This window comes from Arachis hypogaea, chromosome 11 (genome assembly GCF_003086295.3).
Source record: "Arachis hypogaea cultivar Tifrunner chromosome 11, arahy.Tifrunner.gnm2.J5K5, whole genome shotgun sequence".
Classification (NCBI taxonomy): Eukaryota; Viridiplantae; Streptophyta; class Magnoliopsida; order Fabales; family Fabaceae; genus Arachis; species Arachis hypogaea.
Genome location: NC_092046.1, coordinates 62,729,286 through 62,748,917, shown reverse-complemented (window position 1 = coordinate 62,748,917; position 19,632 = coordinate 62,729,286). Strand labels below are relative to the sequence as shown.

The window sequence follows — 19,632 nt, the reverse complement described above, 5'->3', positions numbered from 1 at the left end:
CCTAATGATCGTAAGATCTTTCGATGTGGAAAAGGATCAATTCCGTCCTAAAGAAGAGAACAAAGATATCCTTAGTCCTGAAGTACCATATCTTAGTGCCATTGGAGCGCTGATGTATCTTGCCAATAATACGCGACCTGACATATCATTCGCGGTGAATTTACTAGCAAGATATAGTTCCTCTCCAACCAGAAGACATTAGAGTGGAATCAAACAGATCTTTCGATATCTTCATGGAACGGTTGATATGGGATTGTTTTATCCCTATGAATCCAAGTCACAATTAGTTGGCTATGCAGATGCTGGATATTTGTCTGATCCACATAAAGGGAGATCTCAAACAGGATACCTATTCACATATGGTGGTACAGCTATATCATGGAGGTCCACAAAACAGACAATAGCAGCAACCTCCTCTAATCATGCTGAAATACTAGCAATTCATGAAGCTAGTCGCGAGTGTTTTTGGCTGAGGAGCCTGATTCAATATATTCTGTCATCATTTGGATTGATTGATCATAAGATAGCTCCAACTGTCCTATTTGAAGATAATACAGCATGCATTACTCAACTTAAAGGCGGATACATCAAAGGTGATAGAACAAAGCATATTTCTCCCAAATTCTTCTTCACTCATGATCTTCAAAATCAAGGAACAATTGATATCCAACAGATCTGCTCAAGTGATAATCTGGTAGATTTATTTACAAAGTCACTCCCAAAATCCTCCTTTGAAAGATTGGTACATGAGATTGGGATGCGCCGATTTCAAGACATTAAATGATGTCGGTAAGAGTGGGAGACTGTACTGATTTGATGTCGGCAAGAGGGGGAGACTGTACTCTTTCTTCCTTGGTCAGATTTTTTTCCATTGGGTTTTTCTTGATAAGGTTTTTAATGAGGCAGTCCCTATCACTAAAGGATATTGTACTCTTTTTCCTTCACTAAGATTTTTTTTTCCACTGGGTTTTTCTTTAGTAAGGTTTTAACGAGGCAATAATTCTAAATGGTCATCCAAGGGGGAGTGTTGCGATAAGAATAATGTGGATGACCATAGGTGGCTCATCTTTTCCCATATTGAAATGCTAAGTTTCCAAAGTTATTACATTTAATGATGAGGAATGCTAGGGGGCAGTAACTTTTGTGATTTGTAGCCATCAAATAGCCATCAATGATGGTTTTAATGGTGTGAGATTGGTGTGAACTTTCATCTAATGGCTCACTTTTCTTTGCTGGTTACATATTGGCCATAATTTAACAAAGTTGCTGGCCCCCTAGACTTTTTTTTTAATGATAGTAAAAAATGAAGCCTCATTTCATGTATAAATAGTTGAACCTCAGTGTATAACACACATCAATAACAATAATCTTCTCTCTCTATTATCTATATATGAAAATTTTTTCTCTCTCTTTCTTTCATACGCTACTACTACTATATATGAATCATCTTCTTTATAATATTAATTGTAATGAATATTACTACTAAAATTATCTAATTATATTTTATATTTTATATTTGTTACCTCTATCTTATTTATTTATTTAGTTATTTTATAAGAGTATGGGTAATTTCTTAATTAATTATTCAATTTGAACTTCACACGGTGAGGTAAGAAGACTTAGGAGGGAGCGAGTTAGGGTCGTCAATGTGATGGGCGGCAGTGGCGGTAGTGGCGGTGGTGGTGGTGGAGGAGTAGCTGTTGGCAAAGAAGATGTAATAGCGAAACTCAAGGACGACGGCGACTTTGACAGGCTCCGTTTGAAGATCATTCGTAAGCTCAAGGACAATGTACGCTTTCCCCCTTCCCTTCTCTTTCTCTCTTTCCCACCCTCACTCCCACTTTTCCCTTTCCTTATTTTAGGGTTTCAAATTCCTAATTTGATTTATGTTCTTCTAATTATCAGCAATATAAGATTATCTTGTGTATCAGTAACAGTGAACCTCGCAATTTATTGTTACAGGAAGAGCTGCGACAACATATTGCCTCAATTGTGAAGCAATCAGCGGCTCTTAATGGTGCCGGAGCTGAGAATAAGAAACCTAGACAACTTTCTGATGCCATATATCTTGAAGTTGGGTAAGTAAATCCCCATCCTCAGGTATTCAGTTATTCTGTTCAAATTGCATCTTGTTCATAGTTGTTAGCTCTTTTACTTGAGTTTTCTGATTGAATTGCATTTTAATTGTGTATTCTACTTATAGTTGAGTGAGTTTATGTGTATGGAATTTTTATTTGCTCTATCGTTTGTTTGTTCCCAGTGACAAAGTAATGAGTCAGATATCTGATAGCTTGTGGCAAATAATTAGATCAAATGATGGTATGAAAACTGAAATTGCGGAGACAGTGCAATCTGTGTATGACAAGCTGGTGAATCCAAAGGGGGAAGAGGAGGTTACGGTTTCAAATTCCAAGGCAGTGCCAACTCAGAGACAACAAGGTGAAACAGGTTCAGTTACCGAGAAGATTGATGATATGTTGCACGAGAATGAGCCTGAAGAGCCACCAGGATTCACCTTACATAATAATGTGAATAACAATAAGCAAGACCATGATCAAGGGAAGCCACAATCTCATGGGCAAGGATCTTCTGCAGAGCAGCCCGAAGTTTCCCATGTATCACTGGATCCACCCGGTGAAAGCGATGATAATAACAATGCGCCTCCTGGTTTTTTGAGTTCTGACGAGCAAAATCATCTGTCTGATTGTAGTGATGAAGATCCTGATGTGCCTCCTGGTTTTGGTTGATGAATTGCAATTTGTTTCAATTTCTTCCTTTCCAGGCACTACCCTTTTATGGTTGGATACCACAGATGCCAATTCTTCTGCAATTGTTTATGTAGAGCCAACTAAAAATATGTGCCATTCTGAAAATGTCTCTTTACATCCGAATCTTATTTTGGGTCCCTTATTCTTTTAAATTAGCATGAGGTTAGATATTATCTGCCATGTTTTGTTGGAAATCATCCTGAAAAGTTGTCCAAAATGGATGCTAGATCTTTACAAGGAACATTTTTGAAATCTTTACGAGTGTTCTGTTTATTTGTCATTATTATACCCTGAACGTAGACTGGTTAGGCTAAGTTTTTAGAGCTTTTGTTTTACTATTTGTTGAGTTGCTTTATACAAAGAAATGATGTATTCCTTGGAGAGGTTATATTGTTAGGCATATTTCCCATATTTAATAGCTGCATAATTTTTTAAAATTCTAGTATCTGTCTTTGCAAAGATCTTCAGCGTATACTGTTCCATGACATTGTGAACAATAATACTTTCACTTCCTTAACTTGCTTGGCAGTGCCAAACCCAAAATATTTGCTCATACTTGAAAGTAAGGCTTCAAAATCTTATGGTGATATAGTTGAATTTTGTTTATGCATCACATTAATGGAGTGAAAATAGAAACAAAGATAGTGAAATTGTAGGATTTCAGCTTTTCTTTGCACTTATTACATGTAGTAGCTAGTTTCTGACAATGGAACTGATTGTCTGGACTTTGGTAGTACAAGTTGTTACTATTACTAATTCACCTGATTCTATGTTATACAAACTTTACCAAGATAGGGCTTCTTACAATGTGTTTGGCAGAGACCCATGCTAGTGACCCTTGAGCATAATCTGCTGTCTTATCAGCTGAATCTGTACGGCTGAATGCCACTGAATATGTCTCTTTTTGGTTTATTTCCGAAAAGTTAAGTTTATTTGGCTGGATTGTCACAGAAACCCCTTCTGGTGCTGTAACCATGACATCATAAGATGAGTAGGCCTCACCAACATTTGTCACAGTCCTTGTGAATGTCTGCGAGGAACCAAGTGCAATAGAAAATGAGGGATAATTGAGTTGTGCTTCAGGAATGCTTGATGTTTCAGAGCACTTAATTGTTCTCTGTGCAAGGTACCCAATTTCCCTATTACTGTAGCCTAAACCACAAAGATAAGGTATATAATCATCAGGTTCAATATCATAAACTAGTCCTGGATCATTTGCTCTCGATGGATTCACATGGCCGGAACCTGTGGCAAAGAGATCTGCAGGTTGATTTCTCTCATCAACGATGGGTGTGTGTTCTAAATTTAGCGTGTCTGCAGAAGTCATTATGGCAGATTTAATGGCTGCTGGTGACCAGTCAGGATGAGAGCTTTTTAGCAAAGCAGCAATTCCGCTGAGATGTGGGCATGCCATTGATGTGCCGGACATAATGTTGAAGGTGGATTTAGAATCAGTGCTGTTGTCGAGGGGGAATGGCCAGGCAGCTAATATGCTACTGCCTGGCCCTATGATATCTGGCTTCAAAATACCAGGACTCGGCAAATTCGGACCTCTTGATGAGAAGGATGTAACAGCAGGAGCCAGGGAGTTTCCGATGATAGTTCCCTTAAATAAAATGGTGGCTGTAGGTGTCGCGGTGGAATTTATATAGCCTTTTATCTTCAATCCAGCAGCATAGCTTACATGTGTCGCAGGTAACGCATGTGCATCAGCTGATAGACTGAAGCCACTGATTTCATCATTCATGAGAATCATGGCAGCCCCACCAGCTCTTTTCACTTCATCCCCTTTTGCAATTCTTGCTATTCCTCCTCCTCTTTCGCACAAAACAACTTTTCCTCTGAAGTCAGTGTCACTCAAGGATCTGTTAGCGCATACTGCAGATTGTTGGTTGCCATTCTTGCCAGCATATGCCAAGGGCAGCAATGTTGAAGGAAAACTAGAAGGCTGGAAAACAGATTCACCATCAAATTCTTCCCCGTTTCCAAGCTTTGCTGTTGCTACAATGGTTCTGTCAATAGTGCTTGCTCCAACAGTGAGAATCCATGGGGCTCCATTAACTATAGTGCTATTAGAGGGGCCAAGATTTCCTCCTGCACAACTTACAAATATTCCTTTCTGAATTGCTGCAAATGCACCTATTGCAGTGCTATCATTGTAAAATGGAGGTGGCTCGCTTAGGCCAAGGGATATTGATATTATATCGACCCCATCCTCCACGGCTGCATCTAATGCAGCCAGTATATCAGCCTCGGGGCAGGGATCTCCGAAGCATACTCTATACATTGCCACGTGAGACAAAGGAGCCATCCCTGTAGCTGTGCCTTTGGCATTTCCCAATACTTCTGCATAATCCACAAAGGCACCAGCTGCAGTGCTGCTTGTGTGAGTCCCATGTCCATCTTCATCAATAGGTGGCACATTTTGAGTTCCATTCATTGCTGTTGCTGCAACGTTGAAAGTCCTTGCACCAATTAGTTTGTTGTTACAAGCTGTTCCATTTAGTTCGCATCTCCCTTTCCATTTCGAAGGTGGGGGCGGCATTCCTGCGTCATTGAACGAAGGATGATTAGGTGTGATGCCGGAGTCCACCACCCCAATAATAACCCCCTTGCCGAGATTTGATTGTTTCCACAGTCCCATTTGTTGCTGCAGCCCCAAGAATTCTGGGGTATGCGTCGTTTGACGATGGAGTATCCTTTGTGGATGAGCTGAGATAAAACCATCCTTCTTTTCCACCCCTCTCAGCTCCTCTTCAGTGAGTCTTGCAGCAAAACCACTCAGCACATTCCGGTATGAATAAAGCATTCTTCGTGGTTGTTCCATAGTGCTCGTCGTAGTGGCAGGTGGCGGCATGAATGAGTTGTGCCAGTTCATCAAATCTTCTGACTGCGTGAATATCTTACTCTCTGGCTTTCTCACATGGATAATGTATGTTTGAAAACTGTTTGTCTCAGTTTTCTCAATGGTGGGGTTCAGTACACTTCCTTGAGTAAAATGAATATGGAAGCTCAACATGAAAATAAGAGCAACAAAATAGAAAACATCCATGTTAGGTAGAAGGAAACTTTGATTTCTGCTTTATGGACAATTATGGAAGAGGAAGGCTTTTCTGTTAGTTTGATGTGTTTTGAATATGGATATATCTCAATATATATATATACACACACAAATGATAACTGGAGCATGCACAATTCAGCAATTAACTGAAGCCGGCATTTACAAGTGGTCGTGGACTAGTCTTTATCTTGGTGTAAAGAAGTAATAATAAAGTAACTTGTCACCAGTGTCATGAAATGATTTTGATCAACATGGTTATGTTTGTCGGGAATCATGATCCTCATTTTAACTTCGGCAGATTGCATTTCTTTAGACAATTCTTGTCCCGCGTTGTTGAACATTACCTTCCTATGTCTATACTTTCTGCAATTTATGTCCTTTTGTCTTTGCCAAGTTGAACATTTTTACTTCAAAAAGTATAGGGAATCAATTTTATATGTAGCCAACTTTTTAAAAATTTGTTATTTTAAAATTTGAAAAATTAGTTACTCTAAAAAAATTTATGTCCTCTCACCTCTCTTCACCTCTTTTTCAGCGTCTCTTTTTTGTCTCTGCGTCTCTCCCTTCGTGCCGCCTCTCCCTCCCCACTGTCTCTCCTTCCACGCTTCTTCTTTTTCCGGATCACATTTGAAATTTTTGTACAATAATTTTAAATATTTTTTTGTTAGGCCTCTCCCTCCACGTTTCTTCTTTTTCCGGATCACATTTGAAATTTTTGTACAATAATTTTAAATATTTTTTTGTTAGGCTTTAAATCTTCTTTTTTACAATGATTTTAGATGGTTCTTTTCATTTAATTTTAGACGTTTCTTTTATTATATTTTGGATGTTTCTTTTTTAAAATAAAAAAAAATCTAAAAAATCAAAACATAACAATAATCAACAACGGATGTTTCTTTTATTTTTGGATGTTTTTTTTTTTTCGGTTTTGGATGTTTCGAACATGGCGGAGAGGTTAACCACGTCGGAGAGATGCACACGGAAGTGGGGCAATGGCCCAACAAAGGGAAGCAAGGGCGTGATGGAGGGAAACGAACACATAGCGGAGAGAAGTAAGGGCGTGGTGGAGAGAAGCACACATTTGGCAGAAGTAAGCGCATGTACGACGGAGGAAAGCACTGTGAAAGGAGGCTTTTGTTCGTGAGAAAGAAAAATATGGGAGAGAGAAATAAAATGATTAAGATTTCAGATGATTTTTGTTTTTTGTTATAGTAATAAAATTAATTTTTGGAGTGAATTACAGGTTGTTCTTTATGTTTTTTGAATTTTTTTTGCGACCTAACTAATATTTGGTTAGTACCTTAATTGTTACCTAACAGAATTGTTTCTACTTATTGAGAAAGAGTTAAACCCCAAAGTGGTCCCTGAGATTCACGGTTTGCACCAATTTAGTCCCTGACTTACCAATTGCACCATTTATGTACCCGACTTTGTTAAAATTGCACCAAGGTCGTCCCTAGCCACATCTCCGGGCAAATTAACTGCCGCCGGCAGTGACCTGGCACTGAGAAGGCACGCTGGCGTAGATAAAGGCAAGTTGAGGTGACAATTGAAACTGTTTGACCCAATGTGGTCCCTATACCTAGTTTTAATCCCAATTTCTAGCATGGCATCGTCACCCCTCTTCATCTTCTTCTCTCTGCCCAGCAACGTTCTTCATTGTCTTTATTGTTCCTACTCGTTGAACTGCAACGAAAACCATGATTGGGTGTGCGAGCCAGGGTCAAGGAAGCTCTACACGATCGACGACGAGAACGCGGAGTCGGACCAGACCGTTGCGGGTACCAGAGCGGTGTGGGTGCGGCTGCCGGCCGGTGCTTCGTTGGTTCGGAACAACTACCAACCCAGAGAAGCCCTTCTTCGGTTGTCCAAATTACAATGTGATTTTTTGGTAAGAAAAATTGATTAGTTGTTTTCTGTTCTTTCCTTCTTATGATATCTCATATTCAGACTAGGGGCAAAACATGGTGTGGATTTTTTCTCTGGGCTGATGATATAGAAGAAGAAGAGGAACATGAAGGAAGAGTAGATGCAACTGCAGTTGATAATGAGCAAGTGAGAGTGAATTTAGCCTGGAGGATTGAAAAATTGGAAGCTGAAGTGAGGACCCAAAAATCTATGATACAATTCTTAGGCATAGTGATGTTTTTCACTGTAGTTGCTGTATTGATTATGACTTTGAAGTTCTGACAATGTTGTATGTAATGTGTTCATAGATGAATGAAAGTAAGAGGTGGTTTTTTATCTTGAGATATATGCCTCGTTTCTGATTGACTGGTTATCATAAAGAGAAATAATTACAGATCATCTGACATCATAATAGTATAATGCATAATGCATAATTACAAAAGAAGCAAAGATAAACATATTTGAGTAGCAAACATTAACCTATTTGAGTTGCAAACATTAAAGGAACAAAAGAAGTGCCACAGCATAGTTATCAAGGCTGGCAATACAAAAGTTATGACAATTGTCCTAAACAAGCAACTATCTACTAACTGCCTTTAACAAAACAACAAAGTATTGTCCTAAACATCCTGATGTCAAATTCATGAATTGTTATTTTTCCTTGGTACTTTGAAACCGGAAGTTGGAACAAACTTCATAAAGTTGTGCAATCTAGAAGATGTAGCCACACTGGCTCCTTGCGTTGGATCCACACCAATGGATTGAGGTGGTGGTGAGCTCGTCCTTTTGGTGGGCAACTTTTGTGGCCTTGGTGGTGCAGGTGCAGCAGGTCCTGCTATGTCCTACAGCAGATAAACAGTTCAACACATGAGCCCAAATAACAAAAAAATTATACTTGTGTGCTGTTGTAACGTGGAGAAGTGTATTATTTGTGATCCTTCGTAGTTTGGTTGTGATATGTCAATCTCCACAGCAGGAGGGTTATCACCTGGTGTAGCATCAGTTTGAGGGGGAGGGCCAGCCTCAGAAGCAGAAGCAGCAGTATCAGTTTGAGGGGGAGGGCCAGCCTCAGAAGCAGAAGCAGTAATATTTGATTTGGCTTTATCTGCAGTAGCTTTTGCAGCTGCAACAGCAGCAGCTACTTCATCCAGTCTCTTCTTTGAGCACCCTCTCTTAGTATGCCCTTTTACCCCCCACAATACCTACATGTGGATGGCTTCAAATACCTTTTCAAACCTCCACTTGGTTTGGTTTTCTTATTACCATTGTTGCCCTCATCAGCATCTTTTCTCCTTTTCTTTGTCAAAGCTCCAGGCCTCCTCCTAATGTTAAGGGCCTGTGGTTGAGTGTACAAGGATTTCTCCCACAATGATTGGCCAGAAAGAGGGTTAATGTGATGGGCATAAGTCTTGTTGTATGCCTCCATAGTACACAGTTGGTGACAAAAGTCTTTCGGCCTCTTGTTTACCCTTGCAAGGGCAGCACAGGCATGAACACATGGAATACCTACAGTTAGTAACACAAATGCATAGTAAGACAATCACAGTTTTCAAAGTACATAAATGTTAATGATTAAGTTAGAGAGTTTGATAAAGCTCACTGGTCAGTATCCAGAATTGGCAAGTGCATAATCTTTTTCCAAGATTCACCACCATGTTTGTTGGATGGCCATGAACCTCAAATTTCTCATAGTCTTCATCACCGGTCTAGATAGGCATCCAGTTCTTTGATTCTTTTCTGATTTTATCTAGGCGACTTTGAATTATAGGGGGAGTATACCAACATGATTTGTCAGTTTTACCTTATTCTTCGCAATAGTTCTCATCACAAACATTCTCACCTTCTCAAGTAATGTGATGATGGGTTTGCTTCTAGCCTCTTTGATTCTTGCGTTGAAAACTTCACAGGCGTTGTTGCAAATGTTGTCCAGTTTTGGCCTATGGCTGAACTGGGACTTTGTCCATGACTCTCTAGGCCATTTGTTGAGATATGCCCAAGCCTCCTCGTTCACCCTCTTAATCTTGTTCATATTATCGATGAAATCCTGGAATGTTGTAGATCTAGCACATTCCCAAAGCAGTCCCCTCAACTCAAGGTCCTTCCATTGTTTGTTGAAGTTCCTCCAGAGGTGCCAAACGCAAAAACGGTGGTGAACTCTTGGCATCACCTTCTGGATAGCTTGAAGTAAACCCTGCAGGACATTGTTACACTATGTTTCAAAAACAATTGGCTGTGGAGCATGCCTTGGTAGTCTCTCTCAGCTTGGTTTTCAGGCTTGGGTTGGGCTTCTGATTGGGTTTTTTAGTCAATTTGGGCCTGAAGATGGATGTTGGGTTTGACTTTGACTTATGCTTAGGCTTTGGATTAGAATTGGGCTTCAGATTGGGTTTCTTATGAGCCTTAGCAGGCATTGGATTTGGGGTTGTGTTATCATCAATGGGTTTTGAAATAGTAACAGGGTTGGTTTCAGGGGGATTGGAATAGGATTGTTTATGGGGCTTGGGTTTGCATTTGGGATAGGATTCGGTTCTGTAGTTGGGTTCGAGGTGTTACCATCAGCTTCGGGACCCTCACTTGTGTTCTTCTTGCTCACCAAGTCTCCCTCACAAGTATCATCAACCCATACTACAACCTCCTTCCCTGCAATCACCTCTGGTGTGGACACCCCATTCTCAAAGTACACATCAACAACTCCATCATTATTCTATGCAGCAAAACACATCTCTCTTAATTCACCATCAGATGTAAGAGCCCTCAGTCCACCATCTAAGCTCCTCCCAGGAGGCAGCCACCAACACTGAAGTATGTTGTCATACCCAAGCTCTTTGTAATAGTTCCTTACAAAGAACACATCGAACGTGTCCTCATCTAAATCTCCTAAGCAAGTTCTATTATCTAGTGAGTACACTAGTATTCCATCATCATTTTTTTAAATGTTCCCCCATGATGGAACATGATATCCATCAAAGTCTCCATCTGCATTATGCAAAAAACCAAATTGAGGAACCAAACAATCAGATTCACACATGCAAAAACAAACATTGACATTCAACCACTTATAAAACACCAGAAACACCCATCAACCAACCCAACTAAGATTGCATTCAAAACAGAGCATGAAAAAAATTTCACCACTACACACAAAAACCCTAATAGATAATCAAAAACTTTCAACTTTCATCAACCAAAATCAAATTTTCAACAAACACAGACATTGATGCTATTCTTTTTGTTGAAAAGCAATATTTTTTTCGAGTTCAAATGTACCTTCGTGTGATCACGATGAACTGCTTCTCCTTCCTTCACCAACAACGACCGCACAACACTATCACAGTGGCAGCGAACTCCACGGAGCCAAACGTTTTCAACCTTCAAATCCTATACAATGGCCAGCATTCAGGATTTCATGGTGCATTGTTTTGGTTTTCAGAAGATGAAGAGGAAGATGAAGTGATCATAGAACTTGGGTTATTTGGATTTTGTTTCTAAACATACATGAAACGACGCCGTTCCATCCATCCACATTTTTAGCGCCAAGATTGCACTCCAGCGTGGCACCCAACGTGGCTTCTCAGTGCCAGGTCACTACCGGCGGTAGTTAATTTGCCCGGAGATGTGGCTAGGGACGACCTTGTGCAATTTTAACAAATTCGGGGACATAAATGGTGCAATTGGTAAGTCAAGGACTAAATTGGTGCAAACCGTGAATTTCAGAGATCACTTTGGGGTTTAACTCTATTGAGAAATGGTTTTGGTAAATGTTTTCCGTGACACAATTGATATACTCTTATCTACGATTTAATGAAGTATAAGATTTATGTTAATTAGATTTCACATTCCCTCTAATGGTTTAGCTACAGTAAAAAAAAAAATAAAGTACGTACATATAACAACTTATTACTGTTGTTCTAGAAATTTTTGCAGTTTCTTAGACAAAAACAAACCAAATATCTTTTATCTAAATAAATATTAATTTTCAAAATGTCTGACTAATAAAAGTGTTCTGTATTCTAATGCATACACATGAGATACCCACAAAAATAGATTTTAGGTTCATTTGACTGGCTATATTATATGGAATAAAATATTTGAACGGCAAAAGATGAGCATAAATATAAGTTAAATATAATAGAAATGTAAATATTGAGATAGATGAATAGCCACATATATATGAACAAAATAAAGAACAAGAACAAAGCAATGTTAAATTTTGGAGACGGGACAAAAATTAATTTTGTAATAAAAAAAGTAAAATAAAACTTTTAAGAAGGGCTAAACTAAAATTCATATACAATTTATAAAAAAAATTGAAATTTGGGGACTAGTTGCATGAGGCTCCGCTCCTGGATATATGAGAAAAAGTTAGAGCAACGCATATTATAGAGAAGATAGTAAATCTCACCTCAAGATAGTTTGGACATGTAGGGAGAAGATCTGCTGAGCATCAATTAAAAAAGTGGATGAGATAAAAGGTAGACATGGACAAATGACAGAAGAAGACTCAAGAAAGACATACAGAAAGTCGTCAAAAGAGATTTATGAGTATATAGTCTCACTACAAACATGATACATGATATGGTACAAATAATGTTGTTTGATCTATATAGTCAATCTTATTTAGTAGGATAAGACTTTGTTGTTCACTTTTAGTGATACTGGTGCACGAAATTGTGATCATCAACAATGGCGCCAAAGACTTGGTGCTCTCAAACGTGAATCACACTTTGTCACAATTCCGCACAACTAACCAGCAAGTGCACTGGGTCGCCCAAGTAATAAACCTTACGTGAGTAAGGATCGATCCCACGGAGATTGTCGGCTTGAAGCAAGCTATGGTCATCTTGTAAATCTCTGTCAGGCAGATTCAGATGGTGATGAAGAATTGATAATTAAAAGATAAATAAAACATAAAATAAAGATAGAGATACTTATGTAATTCATTGGTGGATTTCAGATAAGCGTATGAAGATGCTTTGTTCCCCTTGAACCTCTGCTTTCCTATTGCCTTCTTCCAATCATTCATACTCCTTTCCATGGCAAGCTTTATGTTGGGCATCACCGTTGTCAATGGCTACATCCTGTCCTCTTAGTGAAAATGGTCCTGATGCTCTGTCACAACATCGGCTAATCAGCTGTCGGTTCTCGATCATGTCGGAATAGGATCCATTGATCCTTTTGCGTCTGTCACACGCCCCACAATCACGAGTTTGAAGCTCGTCACAGTCATCCCTTCCCAGATCCTACTCGGAATACCACAGACAAGGTTTAGACTTTCCGGATCTCATGAATGGCCGCCAATAATTCTAGCCTATACCACGAAGGTTCCAATCTTAGATTAGAAACCCAAGAGATACACACTCAATCGAAGGTAGAACGGAGGTGGTTGTCAGGCACACGTTCATAGGTGAGAATGATGATGAGTGTCACGGATCATCACATTCATCAAGTTGAAGAACAAGTGATATCTTAGAGAAGAAGTAGGCGTGAATTGAATAGAAAAACAGTAGTACTTGTATTAATTCATGAAGAACAGCAGAGCTCCACACCTTAATCTATGGTGTGTAGAAACTCCACCGTTGAGAATACATAAGAACAAGGTCTAGGCATGGCCGTGAGGCCAGCCTCCATGATCTAAGAACTACACGTCCAAAGATGAACAAAAGATAATTCAAAGATGAAAATACAATAGCAAAAGGTCCTATTTATAGAAAACTAGTAGCCTAGGATTACAGAAATCAGTAATTAATGCAGAAATCTTCTTCCGGGCCCACTTGGTGTGTGCTTGGGCTGAGCATTGAAGCTTCCATGTGTAGAGACTTTTCTTGGAGTTATACGCCAGCTTTTGTGCCAGTTTGGGCGTTTAACTCCAGCTTTTGTGCCAGTTTTGGAGTTAAACGCCAGAATTCTTGAGCTGACTTGGAACGCCTGTTTGGGACATTAAATATCGGGAAAAGTATGGACTATTATATATTGCTGGAAAGCCCAGAATGTCTACTTTCCAACGCAATTAAGAGCGCGCCAATTGAGCTTCTGTAGCTCCAGAAAATCTACTTTGAGTGCAGGGAGGTCAGAATCCAACAGCATCTGCAGTCCTTTTTCAGCCTCTGAATCAGATTTTTGCTCAGGTCCCTCAATTTCAGCCAGAAAATACCTGAAATCACAGAAAAATACACAAACTCATAGTAAAGTCCAGAAGAGTAATTTTTATTTAAAAACTAATAAAAATATAATAAAAACTAATTAAAATATACTAAAAACATACTAAAAACAATGCCAAAAAGCGTATAAATTATCCGCTCATCAGACACGAAATAAAAATTTGCCTATTTCATGGGCGTAAAATGGGTTTGCGAGTATATTTCATGTGAAACGGTAGAAGCATACTCTTAAAAGAATTATCTTAATGCATTATGTCTCCTAGTTTGCCATAGTCTCTAGTGAATTATGTTGACTTTTTTTTCTCCTACTCTATTTTAGACTGTTATGAACTATACTCGAATGTGTAACTTGTGGAACTAGGGGTGTTCACGGATATCGGATATCCAATTACTCGTCTGAATTCGAATCGAACCAATTAAATTGATTCTAAAACCAATGGGTAATCGAATACAACCCGAACCAAATCGATGACACTATCTATTAATTGGTTTAGGTAATAGTTCTGGAGTGTGGAACCCGATGCAATTCGTAGACCCAAACCCTTTATTAATTAAATTAAAAAATATATAAATTTAAAATATATATAACTTTTACTAATTATTTACGACAATAACTTAAGTATTTAGCTATAATTGTGGATTATTATGGGTATTTTATTATTGTTAGCATATTATTGACTTGTTTATTGATTTTACATGTTTATTAATTATTATGTTAATTGGATTTTTAAAATAATTTTTTATTGTTTTATGAATTTTTGTTTTATTGGGTACTCAATTACTCGAACCGAATCAATTTATTCTTAATTGATTTGATTTAATTTGGGTAAACATACAAAGAAAAAAAACATAAATTCAAACTAATTTAAACCAATTATAATTCAACTGGTTCCGTTTAATCTATTCTATTATATAAAAATCGGGTTTTTGCACTTAATAATAAAACAGACGTGGCATGCTTGTGAGAGTGTTTCCTGATTTATTTCTTTTAACTCATTAAATACAATTCATTACGATGGCTTAATTATATCAACTAATTGATTTGATTAAACATCAGGTATCACACAATTTAATATTATGTATATCAATTAATTGAATATAATTGTTAGAGTATAATTAAGATCAATTAGCATTATTCAACTTATCTGAATATTTATTATAGGATATTATGTATTTATTATTTTGATTCTCTTATCACCTATAAATACCCTTCTATCTTGTATCATTCTACACAATTTAAATACTCACAAACCTTTTTTCTATTGCTCTCTATCCCCTTTCTAACATGGTATCCTACTTGAGGAGGATAAGTTGATTTTCTTTTGGTGAAATTATTGTACTTTTCATACTTTTTTCCGTGTCATTTTCTTTTCCCTTCTCTTTTGTCAATGCTTTGATGTTTTTTTGACCTCATTGATTAGCTCATCCACTACTTACTTATTTTTATAGAGAAACTATATGCTTTTTGTCACCTTTTGATAGTTTGTCATCTCTTCGCACTTTGTCACTTTTCAGTAGTTTTCCGGCAGTTTGCTATCTTTTTAGCAGTTTTTTGGCAGTTGACCACTCTTGCGGCAGTTCGGTCTGCGCTCTCCTTCGACAGTTTCGTCCGCGCTTCCTTCCGATAGTTCCTTATGCGTTTCTTTGTAGCAGTTCCGTTTGTGCTTTCTTGTGGCAGTTCCGTCTGCACTTTCTTCAGGCAGTTTCGCATGCACCCGCCGTTCTATCAGTTTATGCTTTTTTTATTTAGTTGTTTCAAATAAGTTTCAAAATCAAGTGTAACTTGATTTTGATGGGGGATCTTAGAGTATAATTAGGATCAATTAGATCAATTAGCATTATTTAACATATCTGAATATTTATTATAGGATATTAAGTCTTTATTATTTTGATTCTCTTAGCACCAATAGATATCCTTCTATATTGTATCATTCTACACAACTTGAATACACACAAGTCTTTTCTCTACTGCTCTCTCTTACCATTTCTAATAATAATAAATACAATTTAATGTAGTTAGAAGTTCATTGTTTTAGAGTCTTCTATATATATAAACATGACAGAATAAAATTGTAAAAATAATTTTTTTTATCACTTTGGATATTTTCACTCTTTTTTTGTTTTTTTTTTCTCTTTACGTGTAATTTTATTTTGCGTTAACTTCGTTTATTTAATGATGAAATATACTTACGTTAATTCTATCATATAATAATTTGTTTTTCTCCCGTGTATTTTAATTTGTATAGTTACTATTGATCTTGCTGTTTTTGTTTTCTTGAATTGTTCTTTATTTTTTTATGACTTGATAATTTAAATAAAAAAGTAATAAAAAAAATTATGAACAAAAACGGAGACTAAAAGCTTAAAGCAGTAACATCATTCCTTATTATTATTATTATTATTATTACTATTATTATTACTATTATTATTATTATTATTATTATTATTATTATTATTATTATTGTTGTTATTATTATTATTATTATTATTATTATTATTATTATTATTATTGTTATTTTTATTGTTATTGTTATTGTTATTAAGTTTATTATTTCTTTTATAACATTCTTTAATATGAGTTTTATTTCTTTTTTTTATTATTATTAATGCTTTTATTATTTTCTTCTCTAATTATAAATCTCCTTATAATAATTCTTTGATAGAATATTTTTTTGGTCTAATAAATTTTTTTCTATTTTTTGTCAAAAATAATTTATATTAGGAGAAAAAAAGATGCAAATTAAATTTTAAAATTTAAATTTAAATAAGATGTACAAAGGGTAACTATTGAATTCATTTGGTAGATTTTAAACTCTTTGTATTATTGTCATTGAAAATTTTAAATACTATTATAAAATTTTAGATATTTTTTATCTTATTGTTCTTAAATTATATATTATACCGTGTATTTGAAGAGTTTCATCCTTTTTAAAATAAGTGTGACATTATATATTTTTTTGGAAACAAAAGGATAATGAAGTTGAAGTGAGTAACAAAATTAATTATATAATAAGATACAAATTTTTAGAATTTTTAGCACAATTAACAAATTTTTAGTTTCAAAATAAATTTTTACTCTATTTTTTATCTTTTATTTGTTTTTTTTTATCATTTTTCTTGATTTTCTTAATTAATTATTATTGTAATAATTCATCACAAATTTGTGTTTTGTAGAGAAAATTTATCAATAATAAAATACATAAGACTTAACCAAAAAATTTAAAAAATGTTGATTAATCACAAAAAAAAAAATTATAAATTGTGCTTTAATTACGTTGTAAAATATAAATTGAGGCTATTTAAATTTAATTTTTTCCCATTAATGTTAACTCGAATTATAATAAGGTAAAAAGTAAAAATTTTATATAATAATTTAATTTAATTATTTATACTCCCAAAATTATTCTTTATTAGATGCCATTTATTTTATTCATTGGTAATATTTAATTGTCTATTTTAAATAAAAATTTAAATTGATTGAATATATTTTTCTTTAATTAGTAATATAATTATTGTGATATTTGCTTTACTCAATAATATTTTTTAATTTATTTAATATGATTAATCATTTCTTTCTTATTTTATAATAATTTAACTAATTAAAGTTAATAAATTTCAGTTATTTTAATTCTTGCAACTTTTTAATCTAATAATGTATTTCAATTGATGCATTAATATAATTTTAATATTTATATTTCAGTTGATGCATTTACTATTTTTTTTTATAGGATTAGATTAGACATATTTATATTCAATTTATTTGATTATTTAATTAGAATTAATTATATTAAAAAATTAAGATTACGATGGATTATTATTATTTTATTATTTTTTATTTTTGATATTAATTCAAATATTTAATTTTTTTATTATTATTTTTTATTCTTTTATTCTATGTGTTTATTCCCATAAATTTTGTTAAATTAAATAAGATATTGTTTATCTTCTTTTTATTCCTTTTTTATATACACATAAATTATTAAATAATTTTTTTTCGTCTAATAATTTTGTTTATCTTCTATTTATATTTTTTTTCTTTAATATTTTATTGCAGGTTCTGATTTTTTTAAATTTTACTTTAATTTATGTATTTGTTCTTATTATACGTAACATTTTTTATTCATCTGTAACATACATTCTTATATATGTTATAAAAATATTATTTGATTTCATTAACTTGCCAAATTTTTTTTGAAAAATCTAAACCTAAAGTACAAAAATATATTTAAAGATATTTTACTTTTTTAACTAAAAAATGTAATATTTTTTACCATATTTGTTGAAATCCTAAGTTAAATATGAATATTGATTTTTGAAATAGAATAAATATATTTTAAATGTTTTGCATCTAAAAACAATCTTCTATCAATGTTAGAGTTTTTTAGATGGGTAAGTAATAGTGAATATAGAGTTATTTAGGATGGATAGAACTAAGTATATCTTTTTATTGAAAATACAAATTTAAAAATAATATATTCAATTCTCAATAGTCAATTTCTTATTGAACCATTGTATGGTCAAAATTTTTTTGAAGAAATGAGATAATTTTAGGTATATAATTTTTTGTTAAAATTTAATTAATTCAAGATATTTGTTGTCGTTGATTAAAAAAGTAAATTAAAATGACAATTTAATATTTTTATACTCTTAAAATATTATTTATTTATTTTTCTAGCATTTTTTATCATCCAATGATCACATTAATATAATTTAATTCAACAAAATTATTTATCATCATTTGATTGAATAAAAATTTTATTTTATCTAAAAATTTTAGGATTTCTCAACCTCAAGATCATCCATGTTAAATCATTAAGAAATATAATTGAGAGCGCGAAAGCATCCTTTCATTCGAGAGCATGATTGAGATCAGAAAGTTTGGCTTTTGTAGTTCTTTGATGTTCGTCAACCAAAATCTTCTGTATCTCTGATAGGGCTGAATCACAACTCCACTGTAGAAAAAGAGCTACGGTGGCAAATTTGATGTGTTGGAAACCAAAATTCTGAAGTCATTATTTATATTTGAGTGTGACACTCATTAAACCCTAAAATAAAATAGTATCTATGGTTTTAATCTCATTTATCCAAATCAAAAATAATATTTAATTCAACATTTATAAGAGATCACTGTTATATAAGTCATTTAATGTGAAATTACTTAATTTGCAATTATAATTAATATATGTATTGCCCATAAATATATTAAGAAATAATAATTTTCTAATAATCTTCCACTTGGGCTATACATATATATTTTTGTGAGATAATCACATCTTATAAATTTTATGCGCACATCTGAATATTATTTCCCTGATTACTTTAATATTCTGGTCTGTCTCATATATTAGTTATGAAATTATAGCAGCTTTTATCACATTAGTGTCACAACGAAACCACGATGATCGTCGTACTAAAATACTCAACCACAGATCAAATTTGGATGAGAAAATTCAGAAATTACAGGTAAAAATAATCTCATGCATGTTTATTTCTAACTGGTCCAACTTGAATAAAAATTCTATTTTATTCAGTGATAGACTCAGCTGAAACTGCAACGACAATTTCCGGGCTCATAGCAACGACGACTAAGTGATGAGTCTGTGAAAGAAGAAGAGAAGAACTTAACAGACTCACAATGTGAGGGAGGGAGGGATAGGCAACGATGGCAACATGAGATGTGAAGGAAGATGAGAGCTGTGAAGGGGTAGGCGGTGATGGACTTAACAACGACGATGAC

The 19,632-nt window shown here is 34.7% G+C and overlaps 2 protein-coding genes across 2 annotated transcripts; one reads left to right on the top strand and one right to left on the bottom strand.

Moving 5' to 3' along the window:
- The first annotated feature begins 1,454 nt into the window (after positions 1–1,454).
- On the top strand, positions 1,455–3,022 carry LOC112722004 (uncharacterized). The gene is made up of 3 exons (XM_025772992.3): positions 1,455–1,789; positions 1,963–2,078; positions 2,261–3,022. Exons 1-3 carry the CDS (start codon positions 1,652–1,654, stop codon positions 2,745–2,747), a joined length of 741 nt encoding a protein of 246 aa, XP_025628777.1. The 5' UTR covers positions 1,455–1,651; the 3' UTR covers positions 2,748–3,022.
- Positions 2,548–6,114, bottom strand: LOC112722003 (subtilisin-like protease 4). Its single transcript, XM_025772991.3, has one exon. It carries the CDS (start codon positions 5,818–5,820, stop codon positions 3,541–3,543), a length of 2,280 nt encoding a protein of 759 aa, XP_025628776.1. The 5' UTR covers positions 5,821–6,114; the 3' UTR covers positions 2,548–3,540.
- Between the last annotated feature and the right edge of the window lie 13,518 nt (positions 6,115–19,632).